Source organism: Scophthalmus maximus, chromosome 7 (assembly GCF_022379125.1).
Source record: "Scophthalmus maximus strain ysfricsl-2021 chromosome 7, ASM2237912v1, whole genome shotgun sequence".
NCBI classification, from domain to species: domain Eukaryota; kingdom Metazoa; phylum Chordata; class Actinopteri; order Pleuronectiformes; family Scophthalmidae; genus Scophthalmus; species Scophthalmus maximus.
The window spans coordinates 13,834,728-13,852,287 of NC_061521.1; the positions used below are offsets into that span (position 1 = coordinate 13,834,728).

The 17,560-nt window shown below is 43.1% G+C and overlaps 1 protein-coding gene across 2 annotated transcripts; it reads right to left on the minus strand.

Moving 5' to 3' along the window:
* Window positions 1-3,378: 3,378 nt before the first annotated feature.
* On the minus strand, window positions 3,379-17,439 carry dapk2b (death-associated protein kinase 2b). Of its 2 annotated transcripts, XM_047333327.1 has the most exons (12): window positions 17,231-17,426; window positions 16,474-16,641; window positions 10,829-11,050; window positions 9,559-9,697; window positions 8,575-8,704; window positions 8,435-8,483; window positions 8,316-8,342; window positions 8,055-8,207; window positions 7,522-7,567; window positions 5,361-5,450; window positions 5,158-5,238; window positions 3,379-4,530 (listed from the first exon to the last, which is right to left on the minus strand). In XM_047333327.1, the coding sequence occupies exons 2-12, from the start codon at window positions 16,548-16,550 to the stop codon at window positions 4,453-4,455; spliced, it is 1,092 nt and encodes a 363-aa protein (XP_047189283.1). In that variant the 5' UTR covers window positions 16,551-16,641; window positions 17,231-17,426; the 3' UTR covers window positions 3,379-4,452. The 2 variants fall into 2 exon arrangements, with proteins under 2 accessions (XP_047189283.1, XP_035498943.2); XM_035643050.2 differs by lacking the exons at window positions 3,379-4,530; window positions 5,158-5,238; window positions 5,361-5,450 and adding an exon at window positions 5,631-6,911 and having other exon boundaries at window positions 17,231-17,439.
* Window positions 17,440-17,560: the final 121 nt, after the last annotated feature.

A 17,560-nucleotide genomic window follows, 5' to 3' on the forward strand; every position in this document is an offset into this window, starting at 1 on the left:
CCAGGTTTTTCCTATTCCAAATACCAAAGGAAGCCAACGAATCATTAATTTATGAATTGTACACGCACGGAAAACTAACATCAAATGAGAAACAGCCCGATTGTAAAAGTAGTCGTCCAGGAGGCTTTTATAGGCTTCTTATATTTTCCACAGAGCACACTCACAGCATAAATGACGAGTAGCATAAATGAAAATGATCTAAAGGAAATGATCTAAATCAGAGCACTTCCTCCATGTTTTCATCATCTGGTCATCTGTCACTGATTCCACTGAACATCTTCCGCCAGCTTCAACTCTCATGGGTTGATTTGGATGCAGTTTTTCAAGCTGTGCAACTGTCGGTGCCTCGGAGACCAATTATGTGAGCTTAGCATCATCAAGCACTCACACCACGACCTGCCACATAGTGCCAGCTGATTACCTGCCCTTACGCCTGTAGCAGAGGTGCACAACTGACTCTCGTGGGCTTTTTTTTCTTCATCTTCCTGGAAGATGCAAACTACACATTTAACCAACGAACAAGAAGCATTTGAGTGCCTTTGGTAGTTCTCACGTCCCTTTGGGTGTGTACATACAGTATCTACTCCATTAGGACCCCGAACGTCTTCCAAAACACGCGCTGTATGTTGTGAAATTGGACACTACGGCATTATCCCAGAGGGGTAATTTGAATATATGGACCACTACACCTTCAGCAACTACTTCACACAATCATATAAGCAAACCTCTTATTGACAAAGAGTTTTACAACTTGACCAATGTTCTCAATTTAGGATAATCCTAATGAGCCTTGTATAAAAATTGATCACAAAGAACTCTGTTCATACTAATTATGAATAATAATATTGCTTTCATTGCTTAATTATCACATAAGTAAGTGTTCAACTTTAAAGTTCTGTCAGACCCACACTTGTTTTTATAGCTGCCATTTAATTGACGGGGCTTTTCCTTAAAGGGGCGAACTAGTCATCCTCAGAATCCTAATGTGCACCTGTCACCTCCCCCGAGTCTAATCAGCAGGTACAGCGGATGCTTACAGAGAGGGGGATGAGACCACTGATACAGACATATACCAGCCAGTGACATATCAAGAGCACAGAGCCTCAATACGACCGCCCTTCATTAAAATTGCGTTTCCAAGAATAGTGCGCGGGCTGTGCTCTTGTAGGTATGAATAATGGAAGCAGCCTCCAGGAGCTAATTTCCAGAGTGATCATCACGCTAAAGTATGGCCTTGTGATCCCACAGATAAAGTGAGAGGCTGACATTCAAGATTAATGCCTTCAGGTCTGTTACCAGACCTACACGACCTCCTCTGTCAGATCTTCTGGCGCCTGCGTTCCCCAAGCGCACAGTATCAGATGCTCAGATAATATGAGAGACAACGTGAAAAACTGAAGACGTATTGTTGACATTTGTCACTGTGCACACATGCAGCTAGCTGTGATATCAGATGTATAATATTAGTACACAACACTAAAAGACATACAATAATCATGTGACATGTGGTTGATTATTGTAAATGAATGGGAGCTTAATTTTACACCTTTGCTCTTGAAGATTATTATCAATGAAAATAATATCAATGCAATTCTTCTAAGGCTAAGATTCATTCACACAATTATTATTTAGTTTGTCATGCTATGTGCATCAAATAAATATGAATATGCAAATGATAGACGTCTGATTTTTTGACACTATATAGTAGATAATTGGTTCCATGTTTCTGTATCATTGAATAACAATTATTTCAATTATGTTAAAAAATAATCTTAGTGCAGATGTGTTTAACACTTTTTTTATCTCTATTCACTGTTTTAAAATTATCAATCATGCATGCACACACACATCTCTCACAATGTTTTATTCCAACACTAAAATATCATTCATTTCTCTGTTTTGACCACTAGATGGCAGTGCTGTAAAAGAAAACAAACCCACTGCAGTGAAACTTATTAAGATACTATTTCAGTGCTGAGGTTGAATGCAGGAATCTTACAGTTATAGTTTGGGATATTTTAACATGCTTGGTATCAATGAGCTTCTGGAGTGTCAAATGTCAATGGTGTGATTTCATAAGTTACCTTGGGGCCTCATTCTTCACATTAACCTGCATGTGACTTACAGTAAAACTCTAACTGAAGAGCATCACTGGATTCTGTCGGCCTTGTGAACACCACTTCACATATCTCAGTGTGGCCTCCTGACACATCTCTGAGTCAAGCGCTGCTTCAAAGACATCTGTATCTCTGCTGATGAAGGACATGGTTTTGTGTTACATACATGCAGCGTTCGATTTCTGACCGCGCGCCTTATTTGTCTGTGTGAGTGGTCCATCCATCAGGTCATCTCCCCGTAAGCCATGGTAGAATCTCACGATCCCACAACAGACCACAGAATTGATCTCAACATACCAGCCGTGACTCGGTTACATGAGATGCTTCAGACCTAACTGTCGCGGCTGACTGGAAGGCATGTCACTTCACTCTCGGACAAAGCTGCAAAAGACCCAGCTCGTATTTCAGTGAGACATGGCTGAAATATTTACAGTCACCAGCCTGGGGACAGACTCCATCAGGCCGAATCCAGACGAGTGATCAGAGCGTGCCCTAAATGTTCTCTCTTCTCTCATCTTATGCCAGTAAATCACGGGTTGTCATCACACAGAAACAGATGAATAAAGAAGTGTGGAGCCACTGTTCTCTGTGTGTGTATGCTCTAATAAGGACTTGAGAATCCGCAGTGTGATACTGGCAATTTCACCCTGACAGAGGCAAATTCCATACTTTCGTTGATTCCGTAATAGAGGCTGAAATAAGCGAAACGTGTTAACTAAAAATGGTTCCCCACTTTTTACGTTATTGTAAGGGAAATATTCATGTATATGCTTTAAACTTGTATTACCATATGCATTGCCCGACATGTATTGCAGTACTGCTGTCGGCCTGTATTTCTTCACTCAAAATGTGAACATAAAATCCCCAAAATGATTTATTAATTGGTTTCATGTGAAAACTTCCTTTCTTACAGTCTGTGTGGAACTGGCCTATATTGTGTCACTGCCAAAAATGTATTTAGTTCAGGTCAAATTCTCCCTCTGATCTCTTTCAGCCCAACTGGGCTCAAACAACATAACTTCTGTGGGACTAAATAATTGAGCGGTGGCCAGATGAAAAATTAGTAGAAGTGCACAATTACAATTAATGCCTGTTGATGTTGAGATAATTTACTATGTATTTATTGTCAAGGGCCACTGCTATCAGTGTACCCTTTAGTCACGTGCACAACATGGTAAGAAACCCATGGGTACAACACGTTCATTGTAATTTTTTATGAGCTAAAAATGGTCATGATCGCACCTTAACAAATAGGCTCACGTAGAGAGATCATTTTATTATATGACAGTTCTAAAAGAACAAAAGAATGGCGAGGATTTATATCCAAGAAAAGTCATATTCATTAATTTATTACATAAAAGCACAATTTACAATACATACAAGTGAACGGAAAGAAGATTTTTTTGTGTTGAAAACAGTGAATGTTCCTTTAAATGAGCTACTGTAAGATACAAGTAAAACTGGACTTAAGAAATTTGGCTTACATTTATGTATATTCACACCATAAATATAAAGAATGTCAAGTAATAAGAACATCAGAATTCGAACTGTGAACTTTGTTGCACCTATGTATATGAAGTATTTATGAACTGCTTTAGAATTGGCATGTAATGAAATGTAACTATTTTCCCATTGGAAATTAATTTACAGTCATTTAAATGTCCTCTATTCAATACAATATATAGACAGCGCTGTGAAGTGAACAAGTTGCAGGTAATGACACTTGATGTGCCAAGTAAAGAGAAAAACAGTAAACACTTTGTTCACACAGACATTGCTGTATTTTGAGCAGAACAACATGTAAACATTTGGTTATGAAGACCTGCTGCCATCTTGTCATCCCACAGCTCTAAACCGTTTCATCTGTCAATACTTTGGACAATACAACTCTTGTAGATCCTCACACGCACCAAACAATAACAAGAAATGGATTCAGCTCAATACGCGTCGATATTCAGATGTCAAACAACAGCAGAGGGACTTGTAAGACTGCAGTTATTAGAGGAAGCTGCCTACACTCTTGTGTACGCAGCAACATTATTGCTGTCAAAAATAATATCTATATCATCTTACACCATAAAACAATCGTTTGAATTTAGAAATAGCAGAATCTGTCTATCGCCTGCTGGTTTTATGGGTAGAAAAAGACAGACACAGTTGCCTTGACCAATAAAAATGCTGCATAATCAGCTGTCATTCATAAACGGATACAGTGGTTGGTTCAGTGTGAGAGTGTCAGTGGCAAGGTGAGCGTACAAAATTTAAAAAAAAATGCCAAGGCACTGTTTTGCAACCGGAACATCAGCCAACAGACTTGATGTGCTGGTTGTTGATCTCAGGAAGTGCTGCTTCTCTTTCTGGTCCTCGGCCGTATCTTCTGGATTTCTTCTTCTTGGTCACTTTCACAATCCCTCTGAAAAAGAGAAAAAAAATACTAGTGTTTGAATTCTTACTGCGGTGAAAGATGATGACAATACTAACAAAATGTAAGGATAACAATCTCCCACAAGTGCCTTACTAAGCGTTGGACAGCTAATTTAACAGCCGGAACCAGGCCCAGCGAGTTTAAGAGTAATGTCGGACTGTAGATCAGTTAGAAAGACTTAGAAGGCCTTTAAAAAAAAAAAAAACTGAGTTCATCTCTTGATATTCAGCAAGGAAATATAGTGTTTGACTTGTTTGTTACAGAAACAGCACTTCCAGTTCAGAAAGCTGCTGATCATGTGCAACATACAACCTTCGGTGTGTTTCTGTTCAGTGAGTGGGACAACGCAGTCTGAGGGCTGATGAAGCCATTTATAGGTTTGGGTTTTATTTTGTACATGAAAACCACTTAACTGCTCGGGCCCAGACATAATTGTTCACCATTTGTGGCTGCAGAGGTTGCATTTGCTCAGCAAAGGTTGCACAGTGTTGCTGTAAATGTAAGAGCTCCAAAGAGAAAAATGGATGAGCTTGAGCTAGGGGTGCTTGAAGGCAGATTTTGCTCCTAAGCCAGCTACTGTGCAGACAAGGAGGTTTTCCAACAGTGTGTTCCTACCCCATTCTGCTCAGGCAGCTTGTTGCCCTTCTTCATGATCCGTGTTAAGTGGTTGCACAGAGCCACAATTCTAAATGAAAACTGTGGGACAGACAAAAGCAAAGACAACGAAAGACAAAATCAATCAAGATAGAGGGTTTTTTTTTATAGAGCACTGATTTATTGTATGATACTATAACCCGGCTCTCAATACTGCACTTTACCTTCCATCTGCGTCTGGCGTACTGTCTCCTAAAGTTCTCCAAGTTCACCACCGACAACCTCTTCACCATGGCCTGCCTGGGGTTGAGAGGCTGCAGAGACACATTAAGAGATAAAACAGCAGAAGAGGGTATCTTTCGTGTTAATCTCAAATGTTTGATCAAGTTCACGAGAGAATGCTAATCTGCTTGTCACAGTAGAATATCAACAACAACAGGGAATTCAGAAACCCCGAATCGCTGATGAAACACAACAGTTTGAAAATGGGGATATATAATCACTGAGGAACATTTATTTCAGTGGTTTTGACAACAGCTAAAAATGTGCCCAAAAAATGTGAGCTGTGTACATCTGTTGAGATGGTGTAAAACCCAAATATAGAGGTGAAACAATGACTAACACACAAGGCCTTTTCATAGATGTCTTTCCCATCGGCTCATATCTCATAACATCTCCAAGAAATAAATGAAAAAGGTTTTCAAAAACAAATAAATAAATTCAACTTTCATTAAAAGTGCCCATTTGAATTCATAAAAAAATAATCTGGGGAAAAAAGACAACATTTATGACTACAAAAGTTACTTAACCATTGTAAGAAAAAAATCAAATATCAAACAGCACATTACTAGACATCTGCACAGTCCTAAATAGACTGGAATGAAAAAATAAATCAATAAGAAAATGTGAACTTCTAATACATTCAGTTGAAAATAATTTTGAATTCTATTCAAATACAAAATATTCCTTTAACTGAAAAGAAAATATTTTTTCTAGAAATAAATGTAAAAGGTCAATGTAAAGACTACACAGCTACACATTCAAGAGTTTTGTGTTTCTGAATGTGTTTAACAGTCTTATCTTCAAAAACACGTTACGATCTTTAAGGTTCAATAGAAGCGTGTCGTCATCTGTGCGTGTTAACCAGACTCGGTGAGCGGCTGCTTGTCCTCGGGGCACAGTTCCCCTCCGCACGACTGATGCAGCAGCTCCTTCAGCGCCTGCTTCACGTCCATGTTCAGACTGCTGCTGCGGATGCTGCCGTTGCCTCCGTCTGGATGCAGAGAGCTCATCACTCCCTGGAGCCACTGCATCTCAGAGTTCACCTCCTGCCTCAGAGCGTCCAGCCGGCTCTGCCTCTGGTCGTACTTCCCGCTGATGCTCTCCAGACCGGCGTCTACGACCTTCATGTCCTCCTGCAGCAGCCGCCTGGTGGCCACCGCTTTGCGAAACTCGTAGCGGACCTGGGAGAGCTGCTTCCTTGCGGCCTCGCTCTCCTCCTTGCACCGGGCCTCCTTGTCGTTGTAGATGGAGAGCAGTGCGTCCATGTCACCCTGGAGAGTGTGGTGGGCGCCCGCCACCTCCGACAGCCCCGTCTCCATCAGGCTAATGTCTTCCACCACGTGGGCGAAGCGCTCAAAGTTGGCATACGTGTTGTTCTGGGGCATGCTGGAATGCAGCTGGATGGTGTACTCCTTCAAACGCTTTGTCTTCAGCTGCTCCGCCAACTTCTCGGCCTCAGGGGCGGCGCTGTCCTCCTGTGTGTGGCCACAGGACTTCAGACAGAAGGGTGGAGGGGGAGGACACTGGGTGAGAGGCTGTCTCATTGTCTTGGAAACACACGTAGCGGTGAATATCCCAGCAGAAGTGGCACTGTAGGATTAGTGTGTGACCCTACAGCGGAAGCCATGGTGGTTAAGAGCACCAAAGTACGGCAGACATTCCTGTTGAGTGTGTTAAGGCTCCTGGTTTCATGCTCATGTATCCAGACACCATGAAGCCTCCACAGCAAAACACTATTCCCATGCATTTCAGCAGCCGGCGCCGGAGAGGACTTCTTTGACGTCACAGGTTGTTAAATGTCCATGCCATTAAAAACACAATTTGTTAGATGTTGCTTCACCTTGATTGATTGAATGAGTTGACAAAAGGACTATTATTGCACTAGATCTGTGGTGCTAATATTCTCAGTGTACAGTAACTGTGATAAACTAGGGTAAGTTTTTCAGTAAATAAGAACATAAGTTAAGTTAGTGTTTGGGAACTCTTATGAGCCTGTAGCAGGGGTTTTTTGTACACTTGACATGAACTGTTACATGTCTGGGTGGAGTGCGAACCACATTACAAATACCAAACACATGCCATATTACAACATGAAGTGCATACCTTAATCCACGGATGATTGAGGGTGTCTTGTATGGTCATCCGTTTTCTAAAATGATGGGAGAAAAGAAGGAGCGAATGCAGCTGAGTAAACACACCCCAAACAGCTCCATCAGAGACGGAGCAAGTTGGTCAGTCGTACATCAGGTTGTGAAACACTCAGGAGCATGTTCAAACTTTCACGGGAATACACAGTTTCCTGGAAGTCATTTAAGTGGAAACACAACAGCATCACATAGTGCAAAAAAAAAAAAAGACAAGCGTTGCACAATGCATTGCCTGAGGTAATGAGCGTACTGTGTAAATAATGTTTTGTTCATCTTATTTTATTTAGTGTATCAAATTGTGTACCAATAACAAATCCTTGCTACATTTTTTGTGGACTGGCTGTCCTTTCATTCTCATTTGGAGCAGGGCTGCACATTTCATGCACTTAGGACTTATGGCAGAGAAACCTCTTAAGCTGGGCTTTGTACTGGAATTGTCGGACTTGACCTTTGGCTGTCAGCTGTTTGTCAGCGACCGGACTCGTTTACCTTGTGTTTTTCTCCAGGAGCTGTCTGATGAAGTTCTTGGCCAGCTCGCTCGTATTGCTGAAGAGCTCTTCGTCAAACTCGTAGTTCAACGCCGAGACGTTTCCCAGCGTCTCCTGCTTCGTGTCGCCGAGGAAAGGTGAGGCGCCGCTCAATCTGAAACAATCGTACGAACATTCACACACGCTGACCGAGACCTTCCTCGATAATCTCTTTAGGTACGCTCAGATTCCCTATTCATGATTACTAATCATTGACACTTACAGTATATATGTGATGACTCCAATGCTCCTGTGGACAAAAGTACAAGGTTAATCCGGAGGTATGCACTGCAGCCTGTTGCATGGAAGGCAGAAGAGTCAGAGGTAATTAAAGGATCTTACCACATGTCGGCCTCCAATCCCAGTTGCTCATAGTTGACTATCTCTGGAGCTGAAAATAGACGACACACACTCCTGCATCACAAACAGGCCAGACTCCAAACTGTGCTACAGTGAAAACAAATCTCTTATAAAACACTTACCAACGAATTCAGGAGTGCCAAAAATGTTTTTGAAATCTGCCCCGGCTTCTATTTTGTGTGCAAGTCCAAAGTCTATGAGTTTGATGCGGGGCAGAGGGATGTTCCTGTCCAGCAGCATGATGTTTTCAGGCTGAAGTGCAAAAACAAGACAAAAAAGATCAGCAGATTTCCCCGAATACCAAGATTGGGGAATACATGAAGAACTGAATGACACACATTACCTGATGAAAGCAGCCTTTTGTGTGAGCATTTAAGACAGAACATAGCAACCGTTACACTTCCTACTTGTTGTATAACGTTAAATGAAATGTTTGACATCTTGAATGTTCAATCAATCTTCTCATCTAGCTCACGGTAAGAAAGCGAATAAGCAAATTTCCGGAAATCTTCTCACTTTTCCCTTAAAGCTTTTCAGATTTGACAGACATTTAGACTTTACTAGGTGGCCGTGAAATGCATCAAGCGTGACGATCAGCCGCCACAGCTGTAGAGAAACAGGATGGTGACTTTCCGAGAGCAGAGGCAGTGAGACTGCTCTCTGAGAGTGAAGCGATAACCTTGTGGTGTCTGTATCCAAGAGTCTGGACCTCAGCCAGAGAAGACAGGAAGGATGCGTGATTCAGAAAAGCGAGACTCTACTGACATGTACATTAGACACCTGCTATATATATAATTCACATGGGTGCCCTTGCATGTACAGTATGTAATGGTATTAGTTTAGCAGAATTTCATTTTCAACACGGGACAAATATAGATTTATGTGTGACGCACACATGTATGAAGGACAAAAACAGGACATAAGTACAAACAAATAGATAGAAATAGATAGTTAAATCCATAAATGAATAAAGAAAGTAATACAGTGCGATGATGAAAAAGGCTATTTATGTATTTCTACATTTGTCTAATTGATTATTTCTTCATTTGTTTATTTGTATTCAGGTTTCTTTTTTTAGCCTGTCATACAAATGGAGCGTAATTTACCTTTAGATCAAAATGTGCGATCCTCTTGGAGTGGAGGTACTGGACCCCATCGAGGACCTGTTTGATAAACTGAGTGGCCTCCTCTTCACTGAGAGATTCCTTCTGAGCCAAGAAGTCAAACAGCTCTCCGCCAGAGACCCTGAAAAACACACACACACGCACACAAACACGCACACACACGCACACACACACACACACACACTGAATCAACGTGTGGGCACAAACGTGTCTCTCTTATCTAAAGTGTGTTCTCAGACATGTGACGGGCTGCTCCCGGATGCCTTGTGTGTGTTTGTCTGTCGCTGCAGCTTGTCTGTCTCCTGTCAGTTTGTCCCCACTTATGAATAGATGCAATTCTATATTAACTTCATAAAGAGCTGCCGATGGTATAAAGCATCCTTTGACCAGTCGGCATCCCATAAGAAAAAAAAGAAGACATAATAGACGGTTAACTGAATGACGCACTGTGTGCGATCCCGCAGCTAACGTCAATTCAGCCCTGCTTCATTCGGCCCGAGCTTTCAATTAGTCCTAATTGGGGCCCTCCATGTTCCCTGGCACTCGCTGGACCCGCTGAGCTATAATTGACTCTGTGCGAGACATTCAGTTCTTTCTGGTACAAATGATCCTGGCAAGGGGTTTGAAGCAAACACATGTTCAACAAGAGCACTCGGAGAGCGCAGGCTTCCAATAAGACCTATATGCTCTTTGACCCAAAGCTTGCATTCGCATCTCCATCTGACCTTCATCTTTTTTTTTTTTAAATGTTGTGTATTTGTGAGGGTATGACCCATGACTCGCAATGGAGGAAAAACATTTAGAAAATTCCCTCCTTAAATTTAATCTTTGACGAAATTGTCTTGCAAATCTGTCCGTAACTTTTTGAGTTATCCTGCTAACTAACAAACAGAGGAAAACAAATTAACAGACAAACCGACCCAATCACATAACCTCGTTGTATCGTGGTAACAAACAATCTGTGCACATTTGAGTTACAGACCAGTACAAGGACATTGATCAAACACTGCTCTGTGCATTATGTTAAATAGGCTCTGAACTGATTAACTGCAAAAGAAACGCACAAAAAACACTATTGTGTGTTAATGTTTGGATGTTTTATGGCAGAGGTTTTCCAGGTTTTGTCTGAGGGAGAGCCGCAGTCTAAGTTACCCCCCAGCCTCCTCTTTTTAGGGCGTAACACTGGTGTCGCTTGGCCAGCATCTGTTCTTGTCACTCCACAGACATCGTGTTGAATTATGCCGTGACTCACAGTTCTAGGATCAGCACCACGTCTGTGCGGTTCTCGTACACATCGTGCAGTGCGACGATGTTGGGGTGCTGGAGTTCCTGCAGGATGACCACTTCCCTCTCGATCTCCTCTCTCCTTACACCTCGTCTGCTGGCCCGACTCTGGCGCTTCTTGATGAACTTGGCTGCATATTCGGTGCCCGTGCTCTTCTCGGTGCAGCGCTTGACTATCGCAAACTGCCCACTGCGGACACAAAAGACACAAAAAGACACTGACAGTGTTGGTATCGATGGCAGATGATACCATTATTTGTGTTAATCTTTGCTGTCTCTTTCAGATTGAAAACAATTTCTGAAAGAATGCCAAACAATTAACTACAGGATACAGCAACAGGTGAGGACGGTGGCCAGAGAGGATGCCGTGTGTCAAAACCAGCTGAAATATTGTGCAGAATTCATCGCTTCCTGTTTCCCAGCCAGACAAAGAACAATCAGACAAGCAGGCAGTGTGGACAGAGCTGCTGTCCTCCCACAACATTCCTGCCAAATTTCAAGCCATCCATAAGTGGACAGTCCAGAGGGAGAAAAAAAAGTTCCCCGAACGCTGCATATTTCTCAACAGAGGTGTGGCTTGGAGACCATCTGTAAGTGGAGGATTGTTTCACTTTTCACCGTGCTGACTCTGACTCCACCGGTAAACATTCTCCATCATCGTCACTCTCCCCGAACATAACTACACGGCCATTTCGCTCATAATTGACCCACTGACAGACCGATTGAAAAGAGGGGAAAACATTTTCCAGCGCTGTCGCCCAGTTAAATATATGTGGTGAGTCTCTGTGACTACATTAGCAGACCAGCACTCGTAATTTCAGACCTGACCAAGACGGCTGCCACTCCTCCTGCTTTACATGCTTCCTGCTGCTGTGGCCTGAGCTGCCGACTCAATAAATTCCGACTGTGAAAACAAGCGTCTTAGTCACTGATCCGTCAATAATAGGCCACGCAGAGACACGGGGGTGAGTGTGATGGCAGAGATGGCAAAGCCGCTCTGTGTAAGGACTGTCTTGGAATATTCCGTCAATTGTATTGAGAATGTTTGGACGGTTGGATTAAATCCCATGAATTTTTGACGTGTGCAAATTCTTCAACGCAGCCTGAGACACCTTGTATTATTAGACAATGTGGAAGAACACACGAGTGGCGGGTAGATAGTAACTGGCAGGCATTTCCTATATTTTGGACATAACTGTCCACACCGAGATTCCAGGGTGGCTGTGAGAAGCTGTCCCGTCTGTGTCCACTATCATCACGGTGTCTCGTGGGCTAAGAATAGCTGTGCTTTCAGGCTCGCTCTCCACCTGCCACCTCTCTGCTGCCGCTGCTGCTGCTGGAGAACGGAGGCTGGAGGAGTGGAAAGAGATGATGGGTGGAAAAGAAGAGAGCAAAGGGGAGCTGCTGGATAAAAGACAAGAGTCTACAAAACACCGCCAGACTCATTCCACACAGCAGTTTCCACTTACTGCTTACACAGAGGTAGCTCCGGCTCATCACAACACATGTAGATACAACCAAACGTCACTAATCTTCTTTGTGATTGAAAGCAACCTCGATGACTTTAACCTTTCATTAACCACATCAGTGTGGGACGGGGTGAGCCAGTTTGCTCTTTTGAGGCACACCCTGTCCTGTGCTCACTCAGTTCAACAATCACATCTGGGAGCAGCTCCACTGCAGACGCTGAGCTTCCCATTACATTTCCCTTGCTCGGAAACATTGAAACAACAGTTACCAGATCCATCTAGGGACAACTTCCAATATTTTGCAATTGAGTAGAGAAATTGAAATGGTCTCCACGAGGAGCACTTGTATTGAATTGCGTCACACTATACAGGTTTTCAGGGTATTACTTCACCGGTGTCTCTAATGAACGGCAACAATTTATGAGTCACTTTAATTTCCGCATTCCAGAGCAGTATCTTGTCAACTGCAAATCACAAGGTAGTGATTAACATAATTTAAGTCATACGAAACGCAACGAAACCTCATCAAGATCGTGTGAACAACATGTCCCAACAGAGAGTGGGGTAGGCTTCATACCCGATAGCAAAGAGTCACACCTGCCACAAAGGTGAAATAACAACAGGGAGTGTGGGGTGATAGGCAAAGTAACATTGAATCTCAAATGCTCCCTCTGTTTGTTCCATTCAGGGGATATCTGCACCTCTGGGACATCCCCGAGAGGCTGACAATATTAAAGATGACATTATGATGGTGTGTGAAGCGTTGAAGAGGGTAAGTCATCCAATGAAATCCACTTGCAAAAAGAAAAAGGGCATCAAGTGCCCTAAGGGGAGGAACAGTCACATGGCAGGACCCGCGAACAGTGTCCTGGATTTGCCTGTTTAGCAGGAACAGAATAACCCTTGGTGTTGATGGTTATAGCCCAAATGTGAGAAAGTGCACGGCACAAATGTCAGTGGTGGGGGCTCGGGGCTCGGGGGCTTTACTTTAGAGTTGTTACGAAGTGTAGAGTAGCAGCAGAGAGATGCAGTGATGCTGGGAGTGGTATTCCACACTGGGCCAGGCGTGCCGGCTGTCTTAGCTCCTAAGCCGGGCCAGTGGGACTGCAAGTACCATCTCTCCACAGAGTTTCCACTTCCAACAGCTGAAGGTTATTATCCACGGCCAAGGTTGGCGGAATGCTCGGACAAGTGGCGCCGGCCCAATATTTAAACACATTTTTCAACTGAAACAACCTCGGGGGCTGTGATGACAATGAAAACCAGATTCATTATTGACCGATCCCTGTCCCTCACCACCTCTCGCATCCGTGGATCGAATGTGAAGGAAGGCAGGAGACGCAGCGCCAACTTCTCAATGCACGTTTGATGACCCAAATACAGCATTCTTTATCAACTGCTATGCTATTGTTATGACGCACCTCAACATCGATGCCCTCGAATTGTTCAGGATCCTGTAGATTCCCAGTGGTTTTGAAGAGGCCCCATGTCAACAAAGCACATGTGGAGTAGTAAGGCTGGACGATAACGGGATGACCTCTGTCAAACGGGAACTCCAGTAATGTCCTAGAGGTCGACATGGAGTTCCTTCTGTCAGGTCGCACTGAATAAACACATTTTTTTACCCACTCAACAGCAGGAATGTATGTTCCTCAGAGATGACAACATGCACTCTGGACCAACTCTTTACAGTAGTGACAAGGCCGACCAGCTGACTGACCGACATCCAGAGAGTGATGATGTCGGCGTGGCTACAAAACGCCACAGACCCACGGCTGTGTGCACTAGCCAACGTGAAACCCGTGAAAGGAGACGTCACAGTTGAATTGTCATATCCACTAGGTTATAAATGCAGCATTAACCTGTTGATTACATATCTGGAAGTTTACGATGGCTTTTATTCTTGTTCAGGACTACAAAGACAATGGCACTTCCTATCCAACAGTGCATCCTGGGAATGTTTGTCGTAGCTTGACGATGACTAAAAGAGCAGGTGTTTTTTCAATCAGCAAGTGTTACATGACCACCACAGAAATAGCGTCTAGGAAATGCAGGTGAGTAAATGTCTAAACTTTTCCGAAAAACCAAATGTGGACAAGAACGAATGTGTTGCTGACCGGTAGAGTTCACATACTTCACCATCTTGCCTTTATGCACACTTGCATAACAGCCCAACCATGGGGTCACCGGGGGGGGCAGCTGTGGGGTCACACTCACACACTTCCTACTGTATGTCATCATCAGTGTCATCAATCAGATGGTGAGACGGGTACAGTTGTCTGTGAATGCCTCACATGTCAAGCGAAGGGTTATTTTACGGATAGGTTTACCCAACACTCTCCATCAGTAGTGGAAAGAAACACGAGTCCAACTGTGTGGGGTGGTGTGATGTTAAAAAAAATTGACAACGGGGGGACGAGATGACGAATCAACTTTCCCCCTGGCGAATGGCTCAACAGTTTCATAGAGCAAAGAACATTTAAACACCTGACATCGATCAGTGTGCGGCCCCCTGCATCAAATTTCCCCAACCCCCTCGAGAGGACAGTTGAGTAACAGTTCCAGAGTGGAGACGGCTGAACCCATGAGGCGCTCACAAACCGTGGGCGGACTCTGAACTCGCTGTGAAGCTGTCGCAACAAGGCAGAAGAGCTATGAGCAAGAAAATTCAGCTGAATTAGTGATAAAATTCTCAGATGCGGCTGAAAAGGTGTTGTAGTTTCAACCGCAACCTCCTTCAGCTTTTAACCACAGTAGACGAACGTTTGTGTTTCTCACAGCTGAGTTCGCCTCTTAAGAAACAAGCTTCAGCTCAACCGTAACTCTGTGATATTGTCGGTCTTTGAACAATAGACATTCCACGTCAGCCGTTCATCCGGTATAACTTTGCAATTTTATAACAGGCTACAGAGTGTTTAAACCCCTTTACAGACCCCTTGGAAAGGACACTTAATACACTAATAGCTTCATTAATGTTAGAATTCGTTCACTAATGCTTAAAAGCTCAATTCAAAGTCACTGATAAGAACAACTTTCTAGTTGCCAGATTAAGGACAATATGTCACTTGTCTTAAATTAATCAAGAGAATCATCTGCAATTACGGATCTTAATAAATATTAAATGGAGGGTTCTTATGATAATACATTTGTAAATAATTATATAATAATAATTATTAATCATCATTAAGTTGTATATAGTGCATTTATGTCCAGCTAGTCTTGCTGGACAACCCGAAAGTTGGTCTTACTGTATGACTAATGAATGATTTTTTGCAACTTAGAAACCCTCAATAATGGATGTCTTACTACAAAGTCATACCCATTATACTTTCTATGACTTTCTGGTTTATCAAAAAAAACAGTGGTGTTCAATACAAGTAGTATAGAATCCTTTTATTGACGTATTTCATAAGGAAATATATGGGGAATCTCAATGTAAAATGCAATGAAATAGTAAATGCTAATGCAGCTGAAGCACCAATTTCAACAGCAGGTCTTGGTTTGTCCTGTCGGGATGCGTCAGAGAAGCGGTGCAGTGACCAGCAAAAACTGGAACACTGGTGTATGTTTTGACTAGTGGTGAAAGGTTACAGGTCAGACGCCTTCCCTTCACACCCTCCCTGTCTGTTAACAAGTGGTGTGTATGCCCAAGCCGCCCTGCCGTGCAAGGTGAATTTGCAGCTTCCTCAGTCGACACAGTGCAAACTGCCAACTTCCTTTAATTTATTTCCCCATGGGACACCGTTTCCTTGATGTTTGCTCTGTCCTGCAGGCCAAATTAACACCCCTCTTCAACTACACCATCCAGAAGCAGCACATGCAAAAATCCAATTTTAACCCCCGAACACACTGTGGCCAAACAGAGCTCGTTTTCATGGGAGCGCGTTCGCTTTTCAAACTATATCACTCGCTGTAAACTTCAACCTACTTCGACAAAAGCGACACGCCCTGATTCAAGCTTTAACAAGCCAGCTGTTTGCTCATGCACATGTGCACCACTGCTTGAAGAGGCATGCAGGGGAGAGCCCAATCACACACACACGCACACTCTGACACACACCACACAAAGTGAGGGGGGGTCATTTTCTAAGCACTGGATATAAACATCTTCTACATTACACGCTTCAGCTTTAAGAATACTCACCTTCCTAGTTCCTCCCCAATTTCATAGAAATCATCCACATTCTGTTGTTTGAATACCGCCATGCCAGGTGTCTTCATTGATGTGGTTTATCTCCCTGATATGCACCACTTCAGTCTGTCTGTCTGTCAGGCAACTTTCTTCCTTCTTCTCCAGGCCTCCAGTCCAACGCTGCGGATTGAAATAAGTTTTACACGTTGATTTGTGACTATGGCAAAGAAAATGTATACATGTCGCAGCTTGCTGTAGAGCATTCCATCTCAGAGCAGGACCTACTATCACTTTCCGGTTCAATTGCATTTAAAGCAATAACCAGCAAAGGAAATTAAAAAAAAGTGCACTTGGTCTGTCTTGTACTTGTCTAAATACTGATTACTGGCTTAGAAATTTTGTAAGTACAACTTAAAAAAACAGTGCCAAGCTGGCCAGTGTAACGTTGCTTAGTCCTTGTGAATATAACAGGATTACATTTAAAAAGAAAAGAGCATTTTGGGTAATTAGGGCAGGGTAACTATTGTGAAACATTTTGTCCGGCAAAAGGGCTGATAATGATCACAGCGTATGCTCATACATACTACAGAATAACCATTCTATGAATAAGAATGTGAAAATAAATTGCTAACTAACAGAACAGTGCAGGAATAGAGACATTCATGCAACTGTGGAGACAAAATTAAGTCTGAACCACAAACTTCCCATATGGTAGGTTTCACATCCCTCACTCAGGGGCTCCACAAACATGACTGCAGTTATATCTTACATTTGTGTTTCCTCCTGTCAGATGGAGCGCTGATGAAAAACTCTTCCCACGTCTCCTACAGCTGCTGAGCTCTTGTCATGGCCGCAGTTCAGTCGCGGAACTGCTCCTCCACCGTCTGTGTTGTTTTCTGTCACTTGCGACAGCACTATCAGGCTTTTGAGTCTGCAGAGGTCCCTCCCCCTGCTGGCTCCACTCTGAAACTGAGGCATGAGAGAGGCAGACTATGAATAAAGATGAACAACACGTCTGGTGTTTGGACCAAAGCAGCATTTGAGGAACTGAGGATTACTAAAGCAAGCCGTTTCTTATGGACACCTACAGATGAAATAA